We start from the raw sequence: 18,725 nt of genomic DNA, 5'->3' as shown, positions 1-18,725 counted from the left end.
ATCTAAATCCTGGTTCATATTTATTTTCATAAATTATATCATTTGTGCTGCTAAGATATTTTGCCTGGTAAAGGAACTAATTGTCAACGTCTTTTAGATTGACTATCTGATTACCTAAAAGAAATTCCACGATTTCACCTTCCTACCTGTGACGGTTCATATCTCATTAGATGACCAACAGGTTTCCATAGCAAAATCTGTAGGGCAACACAACTACCAATTTTTGAAAGTACTCTCTGCCCATTGGCTCATCTATAATCACATCGACTTACTTGTCCTCGTTCAAGCCCACCTGGTTAACAGGACGTCCAACGAACTCGAGGGAGAAATTCTGAGATCTATCCTTAACCCCCTTGACGTTCTCGGTTTGTAAAATGATTAAATTTCACTTAATATGTGTGAAAAGAGAAGCAGTAAAACAGAACCGGTTATAAGATTTTTCTTTTCTTTTCTTCTTTTCCTGTGAGAGAAAAATGGCAACTTAATTGGTGTCATCCCATTGGCCAGAACCTGAGATTAACGATTTAAAAAAGAAAAACATAACAACGTTCTATGCTACTGCCAGCCAAGGCAAAAAGGGAACGTAGACATCATTAGGTATCTCTTTTGAAGACATATATCACTTATATTAGGTACAACAAGATGTCGAGAGAAAACATAGAGAAGTAGACAGCACAAGTCTATATCGTCAAAAGAAGAAAACGAAAAAGAACAAGCACAATAAAAGTGAAAAGAAAAGAAAAGGCTTTGAAATGCTCCAAGCAAGCGTGCTTTACATGATAGATGACTGCAAAATACACTAGGGAACCTATTCTACAACTAATAGATTGTTTTTCAGCATACCATCACCGATAGTAGGAAATTCTGGCGATAACTGCCAGTCACCATCAACCATGAACTTGATCTCATACCTTAGTTTTGAAGAGAAGATAAAATGTGTTAAGCGTAATTCTAAACATGACAAATAGGAGCTGTTGAGCATAACATACCTTCCAGGTCTCAGTTTCAGTGTGGCCGAGAATCTAGGATAGTCACCGGAATACTCTGGTGACATCTCCTCTCCCTGGGTCCAACCGTCGAAGGACCCCATTACTTGCACACTCTGAGATTTGTAGAAAAAACAGGTGACTGAAGAAAAAGAAAATAAAAGAAAAACCTAAACTTGTCTTTTCATCCATGACACTGAATCATCCATTTGTCTGGAGTTCAATTAGGAATTCACATTTTGCATTTAGTGAGTGGCAGGTAAAAAGATAGAATTTGCACTTTATTTAAGGTTATAGAACACAACCTTTTTGTCTCCTATAATAATAATTGCAATAGCTTAATGACAATATTTAATATTTGAACCATAAAAAAAGAGAGAAAAATTCTACTAGATGTAGAAAGCACGCAAATTTCTGTAATGGAAAGCTCGCAAGAATTTAAGATGACAAAAAAAAACCACCAGAAAATTTGCAAGGACACATCTGCATAGCAATTTAAGTACACAACAAATCATGAATTAGAATTTTGGACATCACTTGGTAATCTTTACCTGAAATTTTTTCAAAAGCAGAGTATGATTGAGATCAAATACACAAGTAGCAAATAAGATTACAAATAAAGAGAATCATGAACTAATAAGTAAAAGGATATCCTACTGAATGTAAAAAATGGAAATCAGCTGGTCAGTGATCAAGAATATTTTCATTGTAAATTGATGCATCAACAAACAGGACAGTTACCTCAGCCATGCCAACCCAGCATACTGTAATCTCGTGGAACTTTAAAGAGTCAGCGTCCTTTATTTGTTCCTGTACTTTTTCGAGGACAGCTATGGATTGGACAATTAAGTTTTTGTCAGAAAAAATAAAGCAAAATCGCTCAGAATTAATGACAAAAAAGAATTAACTCATTCATAGATAAGTTTTAAGTACTTATTAATATTGTGTTACTCAAACTTAGCCCCAAGTGAACCACCATTCTCATGTTGTCAGTGGCCTGGTCTTGAGTTGGCTTGTGAGTTGTGACCAACCTAGGCAGAGCTCATACTAAAACTGTGGCGTAGACCTGTATCAAGCCCACAAAAGTATGCTCAACTCTGGCCATCCAGCCAAGGAAAACCCGAGCACAGGCCAACTGAAGTATCCAACTCACAAAATCCATGTTATTTTTTAAAAGCATGAATGTTACTCTCTGTTTCCACACAAAAGGAGATGACTGAGAGAAGGCTTCAGGAAATTTCTCGAATGTAGATGATAAATTTTCTTCTCTCAGAAAGGGAAAAGATTCATAAAACTCTGTTAACACACTTTTCCTAGAAGATGCATGAAAGTAGTATTATGATTATAAAAATCTCCAAGAACTTTCTTTTAAGGCTTGATATTAGCTAAGATTTAAAGAAAAAGAAGAAACATAATGTTGCTGATGCCTCTAAGACTCTAACAACTCATTTTCATATTCTTTTGTTCTTAATTAATGAGTATTATATGTTAGACTTATAAATCCTCTTTTGATTAAAGTTGAGTATTACACATAAAAGTTAACCCTAAGAAGAAAGTCCACGGTGTGAAGAATTAGCTGTCTGTCTTGAATGCGCAACAATTCTACGTCATAACTATTATTGCACATTCATAATTAGGAACCGCAATTCCAATGTATATAAACAATGAAGGAGTACTACCTTCTAGTCTGGAGTAAAGATGAGACTGTATATACTTTCCATTGATCTTTCTCGAACCAAGTTGGATGCCAGAATTAGCTACCTCTTCTGCTAGACCAACCAAAGCCTGTTAACAAAGTGTTAAGTCATGAGCTATTCATAGAGAAAAACAATGTACTAATAGTTAAAACTCTTTTCCTTTTTTTTGCTTTTTTGTTGACTTGCATCTCCTAATATCATGGTCTGCATTTTGCTGGAATCAAAATGTATGCCTAACAAATAACATGGCCGAGATTCCTTTGCATCTGAATATTTTTCCATACTCCACTTAGGTTAAATTTATGACTCCGAATCCGGTATGTACTATGTACAAATCTATATACTCCATTCATACAAGACTACTTATCCATACTCCACTAATGACAAACCTACGATTGCTTGCAATACCTACTTTGCCGCTGGCCCATAAGGTCAATACTAGAAATGTAAAGTTGGATCTTTTATTACTACCATGGCATAAGACGTCTTTGCGCTCTTTTCCTCAAAATATTGAATTTTTTGCTGTAACCTCCTCAAATTAGTATCAGTCTTCCTACTCAAAACAGAGTTACTTTCAAGTGGTACTCCCTTAATTTTCCTTGGAATGAAATATTAGAATTCCTTTAGTGCACCTATCTATCATTTTATTTTCGCACTGAGAAGCAAAGAACAGAAGTTCCTATTATGGCATGTAATAGCTTCCTTATAATGTAGGATTATCATTATCTAAAATATTTTTTCTTAATTCAGAGTTCTGGAAGGACGCAACTTTTTACCAGTTCAGTACGACATCTGTCAAACCAAAATAAGTCCTCCATGATAATAGGTAATATTGCCTTCATCAAATTCAGATCTATTTTGAACCAAGAGAACTGAGAATTTGAAGTGTATATTCAAATTAGAGGTGTAATCCCTTCCGAATCTAACTAATTCGGATATAGATCTTAATTTATTATCAATATAATAATGTCAGATTCGGTATTAGGTAATTTTGAATCCGGCCGGATTTGGATTCGGATTCAGACTTCGATTCAAATTCAGATCTGATTGAGGAGTGAATATTCATCGGAGCTCTGATGGATATTTAGTTTTTTATTTTTGTTTTATATGAGTTCATAGACAATGGATATATATAGTCTAATACTTAAATTATGTAAATAGAAGCCTTAGATTACTCTGATTCCTATAGTATGAGTATTCTCAAGTCTCTAAAAAAAAATCTTCATATTACTATTATGTTAGCTTAATATGTTAAGCTTATGCCATTTTGGGTGAGATAATTGAAATATTGTGCTCTAATTTTTAGCTATTAAACTATCATAATGTAGTACCAAAAGCTGTGACTTGTTGCTTTGGAATAATATTCTTGTATTTTGTTTATTTCATGGTGTACTAGTTATTTGTGAGAAAGAATCCAGTCTATTATCCGATTTGAGTCCAACATAATCCCAGAATAAATGGACTCCTATCCATTTAAAATTCAATTAGAATCTGAATCCTACAAAATCAAGTGGATATGAATCTAAACATTGTACATTATTGACTGAATCTGATTCACTTATGCCCCTACAAGGCATGCCTCCAAGCCTTAGCAGGCTCTAACTTTTATGTGTCATGGCATGTGCATTGTAGGCATGCGGCATGTTCCATGGTGATATAGGCCATATTATTGATGACACAGCAATCCTTCATTGAATTGTATCCTTAAGTTGATTTTTCTTTTATTATAGTGGTTTGGAACTTCATTATTCCTAGGAGGAAAATTTATGTGGCAGCCTTGTAGGAAATCTTCCAACTCATTTGCTTCTACGGAAGCTTCAGAGTTTTACACCAACAGGTGAATTAGAGTTTCAGCTCTGGATGAAATCCTGCACGAGTGATGTTGCAAAATAGACTAATGTACTATACTAATTATTTTACATGATCCATTTGAGTTGTACAAATCATGAGGGCTACTTGTGGGAATTCTAGAAGCAGCATGCCAATTTTGCATAGTTGAGGACAATGTAAAGCTACAGAATTGCTAACCTGAAGCTCGAGCTCCAAGACAGCAAGTTCACTTTTGAACTTGGCTAGTGTATCATCTTTTATTTGTAACTGCAGTATAGGAAATTAAAGTTAATAAGTAATTACTGATGCAGATGATAAACAGGAAACATGTTAAAGTGCCATACAGGTTGTAAGTTTATGAAAAAAAAATCACCCTTTTCTGGTTTTAATTCTAAAATTACCCTGCAGATCAGATGTTTTAACTAGTCTGCTAGGCAGGTTTATTCACAGGAACATCAGAAAACTGCCAGCTACTTGAGTGCAAGCACCACTTTGAGTTAGCTGATTGAAATCAAACAGCTACTGTTTTTTTGGTTGGCCTACTTGCATTTTGCGGTGGGTCAAAGGATGAAACAACTGAAAGTCAAACAACTTCTCTCAAAGGGAGGAGGATCAGCAAGTGTTAAAGATATAACTGATACAGAAGGTAATGAAGGGGAGTCAAAAGGTAATTTTCATAGATAGAACATTATGGAAGTACTTCGTATAACCAGAATATAGTTTCAGAATTTGATGGAAAATGGAACTCTTGAAAATTTGATACATATGGATCTCTAGATTGAATATTGCAGAATTATCGTTTTCTAGTAAAAAGATAGAAGAGTTTTACTTTTTCCGTAAAAACATTTTGAAATATGGTGCCCCTAGTTCCCATGTCATCTATCTCTTCACATAGTTAAGCAAGACACAAGGTTTGTTAATCAGAGTTACCCCTATTAAAAAGCACAATCTGGGAGACACTTCTTCCATGAGCACATCACATTCTTTGGTGAATTTTTCTAGGTAGAGAAGACATCAAGACACTTAGATTTTTGATCGTGATAAATGGTACAAATAAGCTTAAAGTCTTAGGACTATGCCTTAGGGTAACTGAAGCCATTCTGATTTAAATGTAACTACAAATCTTTCATATTCCTAATTTTTTTATGAAGAAAGTTCTCCATCAAAACAGGGACAGTTGCATATATGCACTTTGTTTAGCATCTACAAAGCATATCACAGACATCCCATTGTCATGAATATAGCAGTACAGATAGGAAAATGAATATCACACACATTTATTAGTAAAGTAGATGTTCAGGAGTTGTCAATTCTCCTAAACTAAGTGCAACAAAATAGATAAGTTGATCATGTGTCAAATTAACTATGCTTGATTGTACTCAAGGAAATATGCTTCCACACATGCTTAAATCTGGCATCCATATTATGTAATATATTGAACAGGAAATGAACAATTACTTCATTAATACCTGTCGCTTGAGGAACCTGTTATATGAATTAGCTTCGCTGAGCTTCCTTATAAGCTTACTTCTTTCGGAGTCAGCCAGTAGTGACTTCAGCTATACAAAGAAACAGAAAAAGTAAAGAAAAGTCAACATAACTTTGAGTTGACTAATGACAAGCCAGAGGCCCAGTCCTTACAAGGCAATATTTTAAGCCCAATTACAGGAGAATATGATAGTTCATCCTGTGGCAGTAGATATACCTTTAAGTTAGCTCTCAATGAGTCTCTATAAATACTATCAGTCCTACATTCCCTTTGATCATTTTCTGACGTTGGAGAAACCATCCAACATTCCAACTTCTAGGAAGACCATTAGCTAAGGCTTACGTGAGCCGTGGGAAACCGAGATTCCATATCACTTGATACTAACTATGTAAGGTTTAGAGTACTGTTGTTCTTCCTTTCAGAACAAAATGATGCAGCATATCACCAGAAACAAAATTCTTGAGAACCAAAGACATGGGGTCCAGCAAGGGAAACAAACACGAGCAGGTGATGGCCGGTTCATAACATGGGGTTGAGACAATCTTAAAGAAAGTATTAAAAATAGCTCTTAGGAAGAAGATGCAAGAGGAAGCTTGTGAGAAAATTCTGAAGTGGATCTAAAGACTAAACAGTATTCTTCTTGAAGATTACCTGCCAGCTTGTGAAGGCAGTATCTTTGTAGCTCATCCTTGCTTCCTTCGACAGTCTTTTAAAATGCATGCAGTTAGCTTTCGCATACTATAGATGCTTATTCTAAACTTGGGGTATCATTCCAACTTTATGCTAGCTGATCAAGGTTGTGATCTTTGTTGGAGAGAGCTATGTTCTTATCTTCACTGGGGTAAACTTTATGGTGTTAACTTACACATTGAATCCAATTTAGAGATAAATAATTCACAGGATTTTATTTTATCAATTTCTCTCCATAGACTTTAGAGAAACCAGATATGGCATAAAACCATAGATCACAATAAAAGAAATAGAAGGGGTAAAACCATAAAAGCCATTATTAGTTCAACCAACTAATGTCCATTTATTCTCATGGATTGTATACAATAACTGGAAAAATCTGAAGACAATTCTTGTGGTAAAAAAGTATTACCTCATCAGAGGTCAATCGTCGTGAAAGGAGATTTCCAGATGCATCAACGGAAACAAGTTCACCATCATCATCCAACTGCTCTTCTTTTGACGACGATGAAGGTTCTTCCTCCAAGCTAATACTTGCAGCAAAGGCTCTCCAAGATGAACATCTCAGAAAAGGTGAGTGCAAGGGATTGATCACACTAGCAAATTGAAAGTGTCGCCTGGATTTTGCAGAAGCATCGTGCACACAATCTAACCTTCTTGGCACCATCCCTAGTCTATTAGCTGACAAATAACTTGAAATATCGCAACTGTGTCCCCATGGCAGCTTGCTTGAATGGCAAATGATCATATCGTGTCACGGTAAAGCAACATAACAGTGTTAGATCCTAATATGATTAATTAGAAGGATAAATGTGCAATTTGATGATTAAAAGTTAAAACAACACATTTAAAAATAAATACTCAAAAACAATAACAAATTAAAAAAAAACATTTCCAGAAGTCTATGCAGTACAAAAGGCAGAACTTATGGAAGTACTCTGTTAGTAGGTTTCTCACAATGAAAATACTGAAAATATTACTTCAATTTTATAATATAATTTAAATATATCATTGAAGAACTCTCACAAAAAATAAAGAACCAGTTAGAGTGTTTTGTATATTGCCACTTACATAATATTGCAGAAAACCTACATATCTTTATCTATTTGCAAGTCAGCTCCTTCTTTTTCAGTTTTTGTTTGCAAAAGAACCACTCGCTATCACCATCCATCACCGTAGGACAGTAGGAGAAGGCATTTTTTGGTTAATAAAGATAAATATAACATCAATGCTCTACTCAATGTAGACGTGAGGGACTGCAGCTGGCCTTGTGCCAAAAGAATTGAAATAGAAGAGAAAATCTCCGCAATAAGATGATAATGTATGCGGTGATATGCATGAACCTCAAGATTTATGGTCTACATCAAAGGAAAAAAACATGGAGGGAGATATTGATTTGTAGAGGATTCTTCGCCAGTTTAAAGAAGTTCACCTTATCGCTCCAGTCTTTAAGCACTCCATAGTAGATTTGCTGCACCAACAACAGAATCAAAATAGCAGCGAAAGTTAATTTCACTATGATAAGATACATACCAGGGTAACAGTTTGATCACATGATGAAGAAAAGGTACATAGAGACAAAATTAATTCATAACGAAGTCAAGGAAATTCACAATGATGACTAATTCCAATAAAGGCCAACAACTTTCTAAAGAGAAAAGGGATTGAAAAGGAAAGAGCAGCATATACTACATGTGACAAGAATTTACCAATTAAAGTCTCACGGCCTATGATTGTGGCAATGTTCCATTTCCAAAATTCATCATCTACAGTTACACCACGCAATAGATGTGGGTGATATACAAAAGACCTAAAGACATAAAGTAATTTTCTAACCCACTTTATCCAGACCTAAGCCACAAAACAATATGTAATTTGAATCCAGTAATTATATCAAGAAATTCTTTATTATTCATCTTAAAATCAAAAGATATAGCAGCAGTTCCGCAGTAGGCAGCAATCCACTAACTCCATATCCCTAGAGGGTTCACTGTAAAATAAAAAAAGAACCTTCTTTCTCTTAAATTACTTCAATCATATGAAATTTCCACAACCCACTAAAACTACTCGTCCTCGCATCTCTGACAACAATTCATGTGATACGAAAAACGTACAACGACTATCTAATCGGCATTTCCACAAACATATCGAGGGCATCGGCATTTCCAGCAAATTAATGCATACCTAAAGAAGCTAAGCTTGTAAGTGAGAGAACTCGCATCAGGAAATTGAGATTCTCTAACCTTTACTTAAGCTTACGCGAGAAGCGGGAGCTATTGTGTCATCTAGCACAGCAAATCTCTGTGATAGTTTATTCGAGAGAGAGAGAGAGAGAGAGCATGATTGGAATATCTACTTGGATTTTGGAGGTGAGAAGTAGCTTCCGGTTTGTGCGGTCAGGACTCAGGAGTGGGCCGATCGATCCGTTTCCGGTCTACTCTTTTTCGTATACGTGTAGGATTCGAGAAACAAGTGCAAGTGTCCATCTTGACCTTTCCAAAAGAACTAGGGCCGTAGACTGGCCATCCCCGAGTTACCCCGAGCTAAGCCCGGCCCGGCCCGAGCCTGACTCAGATCCGATCCGTTCAGCCCGTTCGCACCTCCCTCGTTTCTTTCCTTTTGACTCTTCTTCTCCTCTACGCGTCTTGTGGTGTCTTTTTTTTCCTCCTTGTCCGTGTCCTCTGGATATCTAACTGGACTATACGGATAATTTTCGGATAAAAGATCGGATCTTAAACGGATATTGATTGAATTTAAAATAATTATAATATTTTATTTAAATATAATTAATATAAAATTATTAAGAGTTTTACAACAAATAATTTTTTGTATGTCAAATATATAAAATTAGAGAAATTAATCTCCATAAATAATATATAAAGTTTTATTAGTAACAATATTAATATTTACTATTTAAATAAGCAAACTAAAAACGATAAATCATTTAAAAAAATATGCGAATAAACGGATATCCGATATCCGTATCCGAATCTGAAAAATATATCCGACCCGTATCCGAATCCGTATCCGAATTTTTTTCAAAAATTCTATCCGTATCCGAATCGGATAGAAATTTTTTATCTGAATCCGATCCGAGTCGGGTCGGATAGCAGGTCGGGTCTGAGTTAATCCGACCCGTTTATAACTCCGACCCGTTTTCACCCCTGTCTACGCGTCTTGTGGTGTCTTTTTTTTCCTCCTTGTCTGTGTCATCTAGATATCTAACTGGACCATACTATGCGTCTATAACTCATGGACATAATGACTACCCAAAAAGGCCAAGACATCGGAGTGATAGTACAAAGGGAGCTCTTTCATCTCCTGAGAGAAAAGGAACAGATGACAGAGGTAGAGTTTGGTATAGCTTGACTTGGGCCTTTAGAAAAAGGAAGAATAGATATTGAGAAAGAGAGAAGAAGAAGAAGAAGAAGAAGAAGAGAGAGGAAGGCAGCAATGGTGGAGAAGTTGCTTGGTCTTCTGAAGGTGAAGGTGGTGAGAGGAATCAACCTGGCTGTCAGAGACTTGAAGAGCAGTGACCCCTATGTTATCCTCAAGATGGGAAAACAGGTTGCTTTTTTTTTTAATAACCTTTTTTCTCTCTTTTTTTTTCTTCTTTCCCAATTCTGTAGCCATTGTGGTAGTATGATGCTATTTAGCAGATACCCAACTTATACTAGCAGAAATCTTGAGATAGATGTGGGTTGAAAGTTTAAGGTTAGGCCTGGAAACATATCCTGTAATTAGAATTTACCATCTGAGTTAAAATTGTAGGTTATCAACTTCCCCTTCCCAAGTTTCTGGTCACATTGTCATAGATGGATGTTCTTGATCTTAATTTTATGTACAAATGTGTTCCGTTAAGCTAAGTTGTGTATTACTTCAAAGCTATCCTTGAAGTTGCTTTGCTTTTAAGTTTTGTTCTTTAGGATCTTCTTGTGTTGGAGAGTGTGAATACGTTTGTTAGATGCCTTTCCTTGGGGTTCTATGTGATCTGAAAAGTAATTTGTCGTTGTCTGAATAAATTATCTCTTATGAAGAATTTTTCACTGTTGATGATCTCCTAGTAGTCCACATCATATGAATTTCTGACTGCCATAATGCGAATTTTCTTTTCTTATGTTAGAAATCTCTCAAACTTTGATATCTTTTTTTCTGCAGAAGTTGAAGACTCGAGTAATTAAAAGAAACATCAATCCAGTGTGGAATGAAGAGTTAACTCTTTCTGTTGAAGATCCTTCTCTCCCGATTAAGCTTGTATGTGTCCCTTACTAGTTCTGCTGCTTATTTTTCTAGATGATGGGAGGATAATTTGTTTGTTTTGATCATTAACCTTGATAAAGAGAAGGATGGGCTATTTTACATGGAACATATTACCCTATTCATACCATTAGGTATCACTTGGTGGGGCCATTTATGGGTCTTTAGCAGCCAAGACCTCTGTCCATTCCATTAGATTTCTACAAGAACTTCAAGGATATTTCAGTATGTTGGTGCTGTCTGGATCAATGTTTGCTCCTCAATTATATCGACTTTATCTTTGTGAAGTTGAGTTGGGTACTGATTAGTTGCAGATAATTGTAAGTATGAAGATCTGACACCAGTTCCATAATCAGACATCTTTCCTCGTAACGCAAAATTGACCACCCTTATGAATTTGAGGAATGCTGGCTTTACTTATTCCTAGATATAGCTGAAGACTTGGCATATATGGCTCCGTAAGCTTTATTATAAGGACATGATGCAACTTCTGGCTTCTTTGTGATGTGAAGCTGCTGAGGCCCTGAGTGGCGAAATATGAATATGGGTGTAATCGAGTCGAGCTCTATTCAAGGATTGAAATTAATTTTGTGCCTAACCCAAAAGATCAAGCTTGCATTGATTAATATCAATTGTAAATATTAGATAGTCTATAATGGTTAGTTTGATATAATTAATAATTACTAGAAGAAATCATCATATTTCGCTAATGTAGTGTAAGCTTTCAGGAAGTTTTTGACAAGGACACATTCACTCCTGATGATAGCATGGGCAACGCAGAGTTTGACATCCGACCATTTGTGGAGGCTATAAAGATGCACTTGGAAGGCCTTCCAAATGGCGTCATCATAAAGAAGGTGACACCAAGCAGGCAAAATTGCTTAGCTGAAGAGAGTTTCATATACTGGTCCGAAGGGAATGTTGTTCAAGACCTTGCTCTCAGACTGAGAAACGTAGAGTCAGGTGAAGTTGAATTACAGTTACGATGGGTGAGCATTCCTGGTGCAAAAAGCTTGTGAACTATGAAAATGGAACTTTCTATCAATGGAAATTTAAGTCTTGAAATGTCAAGGATGCTCTTCGGCTTTGTTTGCAGTATCTCTAAAATATTGCATGCAGTGTGTATTCTAAAGAATGTATTAGTGCTCAAACAGTGATGCAGATGTATCTTCAGACTGCAGTTTCTGTGTTATTAGCCTACATATATATCATAAGGCATCTTATAAAGGGCCCTTTCTGTTATCTTGTTCCTTGTTGCTTGCCAAATGGATGAAGTTTTAAGATGGAAATTAGTGTTTGATCACACCTTTCTCTGTTTTGCAAAAGAAATTATCAACCGAAGTTTAGTGTTGATCTCTCAGCAAGTTTTTGTTTTTAACAGGTTATCTCCATGTAGATTGGTTAAAGGAATTATACCATCAATCATTGACAAAATTTATCACAGTCTGCTCACACTCACCACCAAAGCACACGAGAAATTCACATAACCACAGGACTTTGATTTAGGCTCATTAAGGCATGCTAGGCTCAACTTGCTGGCCATTATCCACAATAAAACAAAATATATCAAACATATATACACAAAAATATATCAAACATATATACACACTCACTTACTCTTAGAGAAAGCTATCCAGATCAAACATCTGAAGCTGTGTTCCATAAACAAGCACTAAGGATGTCAGCAGAAGTATGCATAGGGTAAAAATAGCCAAAGATTTGCGAGGATCAGCTTGTCGCTGGATGAGAGCGATGCCCTGCTTCTGTCCATTCTTTGAAGATGTATCATCCAGTTCAAGACTGGGACATGCGATATATCCAAACACAAGGCCTGAAATGGTGGCCCCGAGATGAGTCCTGCCATAAGAATAAAATCATCATAATTCCAATTCTTTCTGATAATCTGATGTATGAAAATTCTCATCAAATATTATTATGTACCAATCATCTATTCTTCCAAAGTAACTCAACATGAAGCTCAAAGCAGTGGCAATCACAGCCTTTTGGAACATGCTTTCTGAGACATCTTTTGCTGAAACTTGCTTATTCTGAATTTGGTAGGCAAGCCAAGCTCCCATAAGAGCAAAATCTGGACCCTGTTATAGAAAAAGAAGGTTATATGGACAAGAACAAGGCCATAACACAAAAGTTTGAGAAAAGATTAATCCCACAAAAGCCAATCTCAAGCGACAAGCAAAAAGTTCCAGATGGCTATCAGTAAAATGAAGATGCAATAGAAAGCCAGGTTTTAACTTACTGTCCCACAAACAGTTAGCTCTGGAGTGTGAATAAAGCTTGTAAGATTGCCACAAACTCCTCCAAGTAAATAAATAAGGAAAAAGGTCAATTGACCATATCCTCTCGATACTTGAGGCCCAAATGAAATCAACATCCAACAGCTAAGAGCAACATGTAGGAATCCTGAGTGCTGCAAAAGAACATATCTGCTAAGGATATTGTGCAACCTTCATGACACTAGTAACAAGACAGCTGAATGAAATTGCAAATCAAGAAATTGAAGATGCATTAAGTTAAATCAGCACCATCATCATGTTGAACCTTCTCCCAACAATATGTGGTTAGCTGGGTACTAGTAAGATTACATTAACTAGGTACCAGTAGTGACCGCTACTATCAAGGACTACCTAGATTGCCAATGCGATGAACTCAAATCTTTTAACAGCACATAGTCCAAATGACAATTACTGTTGTGGCAAGATATTTTTCTCAAAATGGATAGCTAGAAGTATATTGTATTCCAGCTTTAAACTTAAAACATTTCAAATTTCATCTAGAACTTCACAATCAAAAGTTCAAAACTGCTTTCCATATAATATAACCAGATGGCATGATTGGAGATGCAGATGAACCACATCAGTGCTTAGACCAGATCATAAAGACGTCGAGTATTGATGGTTTCTAACTGCATCTCGAAAATGGGCTTCATGCAGAAAATGAGACTGTCTCTTAGTATTCCTTAGTCTTGATAAATTAACACAAAATCTGTGAGACAAAATTCTAACTGTATCTTGGAAGCACCTTATTTTCTGACTCATGATTAATTAGCTGCATCTTATTTGGCCTGCACCTGATGTATGCAGCTAATTAATCATGAGTCAGAAATTTCTATTTATGTCCTACAATCCTCATGGAATTAGATGCCTACAAACAAAAAGTCAGATAATTCTTTAACGATGCTATTGGCAAGATGCAGCCTTCAATTTACTGAAGAGAATCAAATCAAGAATACAATAATTCATGCATAGTCTCAAATTATTAAGCAATACCAGAAACATTGGCGTTAATAACCTCCACCATTCCCCAAGAAGGATCAACTTATTTATTTTGGCACCATAGAACAATGGCAGTGTCAGATTCTCTATATCAGAATTCCTAATTGGACTTGCTATCTCAAATAAGAAAACTGCGATATTTATAGCAGCCAATAAGTTTCTGCAATTAGGGAGAAAGCATGAGTTAATCAATTAAAGAATATATACAAAGTGAAAACAAAAATCAGACCATACAAGAAAAGTATAGACAACACATAATACATTATTATTATATTTCATGGATTACTGAGCTGGTCGACATGGGTCAATATGTATCATGCCAGTGAATTATTGGCACCGTTGGAGTATCTTGAAACTTTTTTATGGCTAGACATCGATGTGTGCCATGAGAACTAAATATATTTTACTTTAAAGAAAAACTAATTTGAGATCTCTTTCATCCTTTTTAATGGCTCTTTGTATTTTGATGTTTGATCTATAGAAATTATTTTTCAAATTTTACTAATCAAAGAGAAATTGGTTTTTCCTAGGGTATCATTTACTTTAGGAATACGGTCAAATCTAGAATAAGTATTCCTCTTAATTATTTTTAAAATGAGGTCTTTATTTTAGGAATAACTATTCTTATGTTCATTTGTATTCTAGAATAAGGGTTTAATAATTATTTTTGATATAAAGTAACGAAAATAATGAGAAAATTGTGTTTTGTTTCTTATAAAATTACCACGAATATCTTTGATTTGATATAAATTAGGTTGATTGGATAGATATTAAAGATAAATTAGTAATTGAGTTTGTTATGGCATAAGATGTAAATAAGAAAAAAAGTATTCCTGAAGTTTACAGGGGCTGCCCGAACAAAGAAATCTGAGAAAATTTGGGAAAAATCATGAGACTAAATCTAATTACATATGTTATACTAATATATATATAATATTGAAGGATTTTAATTGAGTCCCTAAAACCTATTTTAAGGTCCTAGAAAGTTTAATGATTATTTTTCAACGTGTCACTCAAAAATATTTAGTGTGTCAACAACATGAACTTGGCCTGAATTACCGCATCTATCCTCCTGAAGAGAAGCTAGCACGGCACATGCCAATGATACATACCATGTCGAGCTAAGGTCGACATACCCTATGCTACTGGCACAATAATTCTTATTATATACAAGAGTTCCTTTTCTGCATCACAGATTCGGCCATATTACTTTCAAGTATCCATTGAATTTTGAAATGAATATAGTAATACGTAGGAAAAAAGATAAAGTAAAACTGTAGAACACTTACATCAAATAGAAACCAGAAGCTCCATCATCTATTTGTTGGTCTTCTATATTCTTTTCATCAAGAAGCAACGTTTCACTTTTATTTATCATATTCTTTAAATTGGCATAACTCTTTTCTTTTGCTATCACATCTTTCTTTTTATTAGATTCTTCAGTAGCAGAGTATGCAATTCCCGTTGGCTTTTCCTCAGCTGCTTCTTCATTCCTAGTTGATGAAGTGCTACTTTTAACATCTAGGCAATTGTAAAGAAGTGATACAAGTCAGTCATCTTTATGAAAATAACCAGAGCTGTGACAAAACATTGGTCAATCACAAGTATAACAAATTATTTGAGTAACAGAAGTGGCAACATGTTTGCCAAAAGGATCAATAAAATCCATAAGCACCAGAAGTCAAGCCTTGACATGAACAATCATCACCAGGCTAGATGTTAAAATGTTAAAGAGTTACGAACCATATATGATAGCATATACATTGTTGGCAAAAATCAAGCCGAATAAATAATAATGGATAGAAGAATATATATGCCGAGAAGAGAAATTAAATACATAAACTTCCCTAAACGGAATGAATGGGTTGGTAGGTTGAGACACTTTGTATAACTTGTCTGTTTTATAGCTTTCAGAAAAACTATCACAATATGCCAGGATAGGGTTTAGAATCTAGTATGATGATGTCAAAGGAACATATACAATCCATACTTGAGTTCTGAGAAAAACTCCATAGTAAGTTCTATATAACTCAATCTCTATAGTCTATACTCAAAAATATCCTACCAATACAAATTATATACATGAAAACGTTACGGGATCATGCACTGAAGACAATAAGGTAAAACAATCTAGACAGAATTCATAAGGAATGACATTTGCAAGCTAAAGGTATCAATGGCGATAACAAACAAAACAAACACAATTAGTACTTTTTGTTTGATACTATAGCATGCCAGGAAGAAAAGCTCTGAAGATCTTTTTTTCTTAATAATTGCTATAGAAATATAAGACTAATCAAATTCAGAAGTGAGTAGCAATACTTAGTTTGTCAAAGTAATCATCCAATGAATCCAGTCTGGCCTTTGACTTGTAATTATTGATTGGATCATTTGCTTCAATGTTACTTCCAAAAAGTGAAGGATCTAATTTATCTTCCCCCTTGTTAGGGACAGTTTTAGATCCACTTTCAGATATGCGTGAACAAAGTTGGTAATCTGAGTCTAGCTGCAGCTTAGTAAAATAAGAATCCAGAGCTTTCAATTGTTTCTCAACATTTCCTTCTCCAGATGGAGGTGAATTATAACAAGGCCGATCTCTTTGACATACACTTGTAGAGCTTAACCTGTCATTGCTCTCTGCATTGTAGACCTCACAGACAGGTACCTCCACATAACGTTGACATGGCAAAGTTCTGTGGTAAACCATGCAAAAAGCATCAAGCTTGTAGCCTTCTTTTGCTTCATGGTGTAACTCAGAACCACAAACGGTCGCATTCCACCTTCTACAACTTTTATCGGTTCGAGAAGGTCGAATGTATCCATATGCCTTACAAGAGGTGCAAATATTGTCTGTTGTGCCTTTTTCCTTCTGTTTAGTTGCTTTCACAGTAGAAGGAACCTGATCTTTACAGGATGAAGTTGCCCACATAGGAATTGAAGCCATTAAGTACCTGAGAGACAAAATATGAATGAAAATATCACACAACATTGACCTCAAAGTTTGCATGATTCTAAAGCTACCCTGTGGCAAAAGAAATAGACAATAATCTGCATGTAATCTGTATCTCCTTGCATCTTATTCCTCCCTAAATTCATGGACCATGTCATTAGTTACAAAAACATATGAAAAGTTGGTCAGTGGTTTATCTTAACGAGTCTCCATTTATATCCCGACTCAAGAACACAATTTCAAGCATATGAAAGAAGAAAAATAATAATAATCGCATAATATAAAACAAGATTGGGCAAAGTTATCAGCACCCAAGATACCAAACTGAAAGGAACTAGAGAAGTTACAAGATTCTACTTTGCTTACCCTTTCAGGAGGAGGAATAGCAGCGGAAATAGTATTAGTAGGCATCACATATTAATGAGACCATGAGGAAATAATGGAGCACAAATTAGTAGCTCCCACCACTCGTTTCAAGTCCACAAACATTTGCGAGGCGGGGGTTTATGATGGCATAAACCCGCGAGTAAAGAGGAGCGAAAACGACTAACGAATCCAGTTGGTGCCATCTCTTATCCATAATCCGATCCAAATGCCCAATCCAATGTCCCCATGTTGATACTCGCGGGGTCTACCTCCCCCTCGAATTACCTCCACCAGAATTTAAGTTTTATTACGAAAAAGGGGGCATTTGCATATAAAAAGTTATTTTTTTTCAAAATAATAAAATTAAGTGTTTGTGTGTATTTATTGTAGGAATGATGTGTGCTTTATTATATAAAGAATATATAATTAGTATAAAAATTAAACACTCAATTTTAAGAGCTTAATTTTGCTAATAACAAAATTAAGAATATGATATGTGCGTGTTTTTAAATATTAAACAATAAATACTCGGTATGATGTGTGCTTTATTTATACAAATGGCTCTCGCAAACCTTTATTTTTAACAGATATATAGTTAGAATATGATACAATTTGCAGCAAAATTTTTTTTTAGATTTTTAATTGTCAGAAATAAGTTTTCTCATTATCAAATCACTATTCAAATCTTTTTTACTCATTTAGCTCTAATAAACTCTAAAAAGACTATTGTGTCCTAAAAAATTTCATGCATAATCTATATAATTTATTTACATCGTTTATATAAAATATATACTCTAATTTTTAATAATATACATATCAAGATTTAAAAAAAATATCACGCATCACTTATGCAATTTATATGTATGCCTATATAAAAGATACATTCTAATTTAAAAAAAACATCATGCATCACCTATGAAATACTTATCGTATATGTAAAATATATGCTATAATTTTTTAATAATGTGCATGGGTATCAATATTACAAAAAAAAAGTACTGCGCATCACATATATACTTTATACACATTACTTATGCAAAAAATACACTTTGATTTTTAATAACGTGTGTGTCAAGATTAAATGATTGGAGTGGATTAAAGAAAGAGTAAATTAGTCAACATCACTAAAAAAATTTCTCCTCTAATAAGATTAAATATATATATATA

The 18,725-nt window shown here is 35.0% G+C and overlaps 3 protein-coding genes across 6 annotated transcripts; 1 reads left to right on the top strand and 2 right to left on the bottom strand.

The window, feature by feature from the left end:
* Positions 1-658: 658 nt before the first annotated feature.
* On the bottom strand, positions 659-9,121 carry LOC140768903 (protein PTST, chloroplastic). Of its 3 annotated transcripts, none has more exons than XM_073109368.1 (9): positions 9,049-9,121; positions 8,125-8,163; positions 7,105-7,420; positions 5,983-6,072; positions 4,712-4,780; positions 2,666-2,771; positions 1,728-1,816; positions 990-1,102; positions 659-911 (listed from the first exon to the last, which is right to left on the bottom strand). In XM_073109368.1, exons 2-9 carry the CDS (start codon positions 8,151-8,153, stop codon positions 809-811), a joined length of 915 nt encoding a protein of 304 aa, XP_072965469.1. In that variant the 5' UTR covers positions 8,154-8,163; positions 9,049-9,121; the 3' UTR covers positions 659-808. The 3 variants fall into 3 exon arrangements, with proteins under 3 accessions (XP_072965469.1, XP_072965467.1, XP_072965468.1); XM_073109366.1 differs by having other exon boundaries at positions 8,936-9,079; XM_073109367.1 differs by lacking the exon at positions 9,049-9,121 and adding an exon at positions 8,877-9,000.
* An 834-nt stretch (positions 9,122-9,955) lies between these two features.
* Positions 9,956-12,191, top strand: LOC140768623 (GTPase activating protein 1-like). The gene is made up of 3 exons (XM_073108965.1): positions 9,956-10,259; positions 10,851-10,946; positions 11,678-12,191. The coding sequence occupies exons 1-3, from the start codon at positions 10,146-10,148 to the stop codon at positions 11,966-11,968; spliced, it is 501 nt and encodes a 166-aa protein (XP_072965066.1). The 5' UTR covers positions 9,956-10,145; the 3' UTR covers positions 11,969-12,191.
* Positions 12,192-12,427: 236 nt separating this feature from the next.
* Positions 12,428-17,706, bottom strand: LOC140768695 (RHOMBOID-like protein 9, chloroplastic). 2 transcript variants are annotated; one of them, XM_073109064.1, is made up of 7 exons: positions 17,559-17,706; positions 16,565-17,193; positions 15,532-15,763; positions 14,237-14,402; positions 13,207-13,377; positions 12,891-13,045; positions 12,428-12,806 (listed from the first exon to the last, which is right to left on the bottom strand). In XM_073109064.1, exons 2-7 carry the CDS (start codon positions 17,184-17,186, stop codon positions 12,569-12,571), a joined length of 1,584 nt encoding a protein of 527 aa, XP_072965165.1. In that variant the 5' UTR covers positions 17,187-17,193; positions 17,559-17,706; the 3' UTR covers positions 12,428-12,568. The 2 variants fall into 2 exon arrangements, with proteins under 2 accessions (XP_072965165.1, XP_072965164.1); XM_073109063.1 differs by lacking the exon at positions 17,559-17,706 and having other exon boundaries at positions 16,565-17,496.
* Positions 17,707-18,725: the final 1,019 nt, after the last annotated feature.

This window comes from Typha angustifolia, chromosome 10, assembly GCF_048772165.1.
Source record: "Typha angustifolia cultivar Huaian chromosome 10, ASM4877216v1, whole genome shotgun sequence".
In the NCBI taxonomy this organism is placed as follows: Eukaryota; Viridiplantae; Streptophyta; class Magnoliopsida; order Poales; family Typhaceae; genus Typha; species Typha angustifolia.
This window is presented reverse-complemented; position numbering and strand designations above follow the sequence as displayed.

Bases quoted from the DNA above. Each gene is read 5' to 3' on its own strand.
- LOC140768623 (XM_073108965.1), top strand. From the start codon at position 10,146: ATGGTGGAGAAGTTGCTTGGTCTTCTGAAGGTGAAGGTGGTGAGAGGA. The intron at 10,260-10,850 runs GTTGCTTTTTTT...TTTTTTCTGCAG, and splicing joins TCCTCAAGATGGGAAAACAG to AAGTTGAAGACTCGAGTAAT. The intron at 10,947-11,677 runs GTATGTGTCCCT...GTAAGCTTTCAG, and splicing joins CTTCTCTCCCGATTAAGCTT to GAAGTTTTTGACAAGGACAC.
- LOC140768695 (XM_073109063.1), bottom strand. From the start codon at position 17,249: ATGCAAACTTTGAGGTCAATGTTGTGTGATATTTTCATTCATATTTTG. The intron at 15,764-16,564 runs GTATTGCTACTC...ACAATTGCCTAG, and splicing joins TGATTACTTTGACAAACTAA to ATGTTAAAAGTAGCACTTCA. The intron at 13,378-14,236 runs GTATTGCTTAAT...GTTCTTTTGCAG, and splicing joins TATTAACGCCAATGTTTCTG to CACTCAGGATTCCTACATGT.
- LOC140768903 (XM_073109368.1), bottom strand. From the start codon at position 8,153: ATGGAGTGCTTAAAGACTGGAGCGATAAG. The intron at 6,073-7,104 runs GTAATACTTTTT...TTCTTTGTATAG, and splicing joins GACGATTGACCTCTGATGAG to CTGAAGTCACTACTGGCTGA. The intron at 1,103-1,727 runs GTAACTGTCCTG...TACAAATCTCAG, and splicing joins GCTGGGTTGGCATGGCTGAG to AGTGTGCAAGTAATGGGGTC.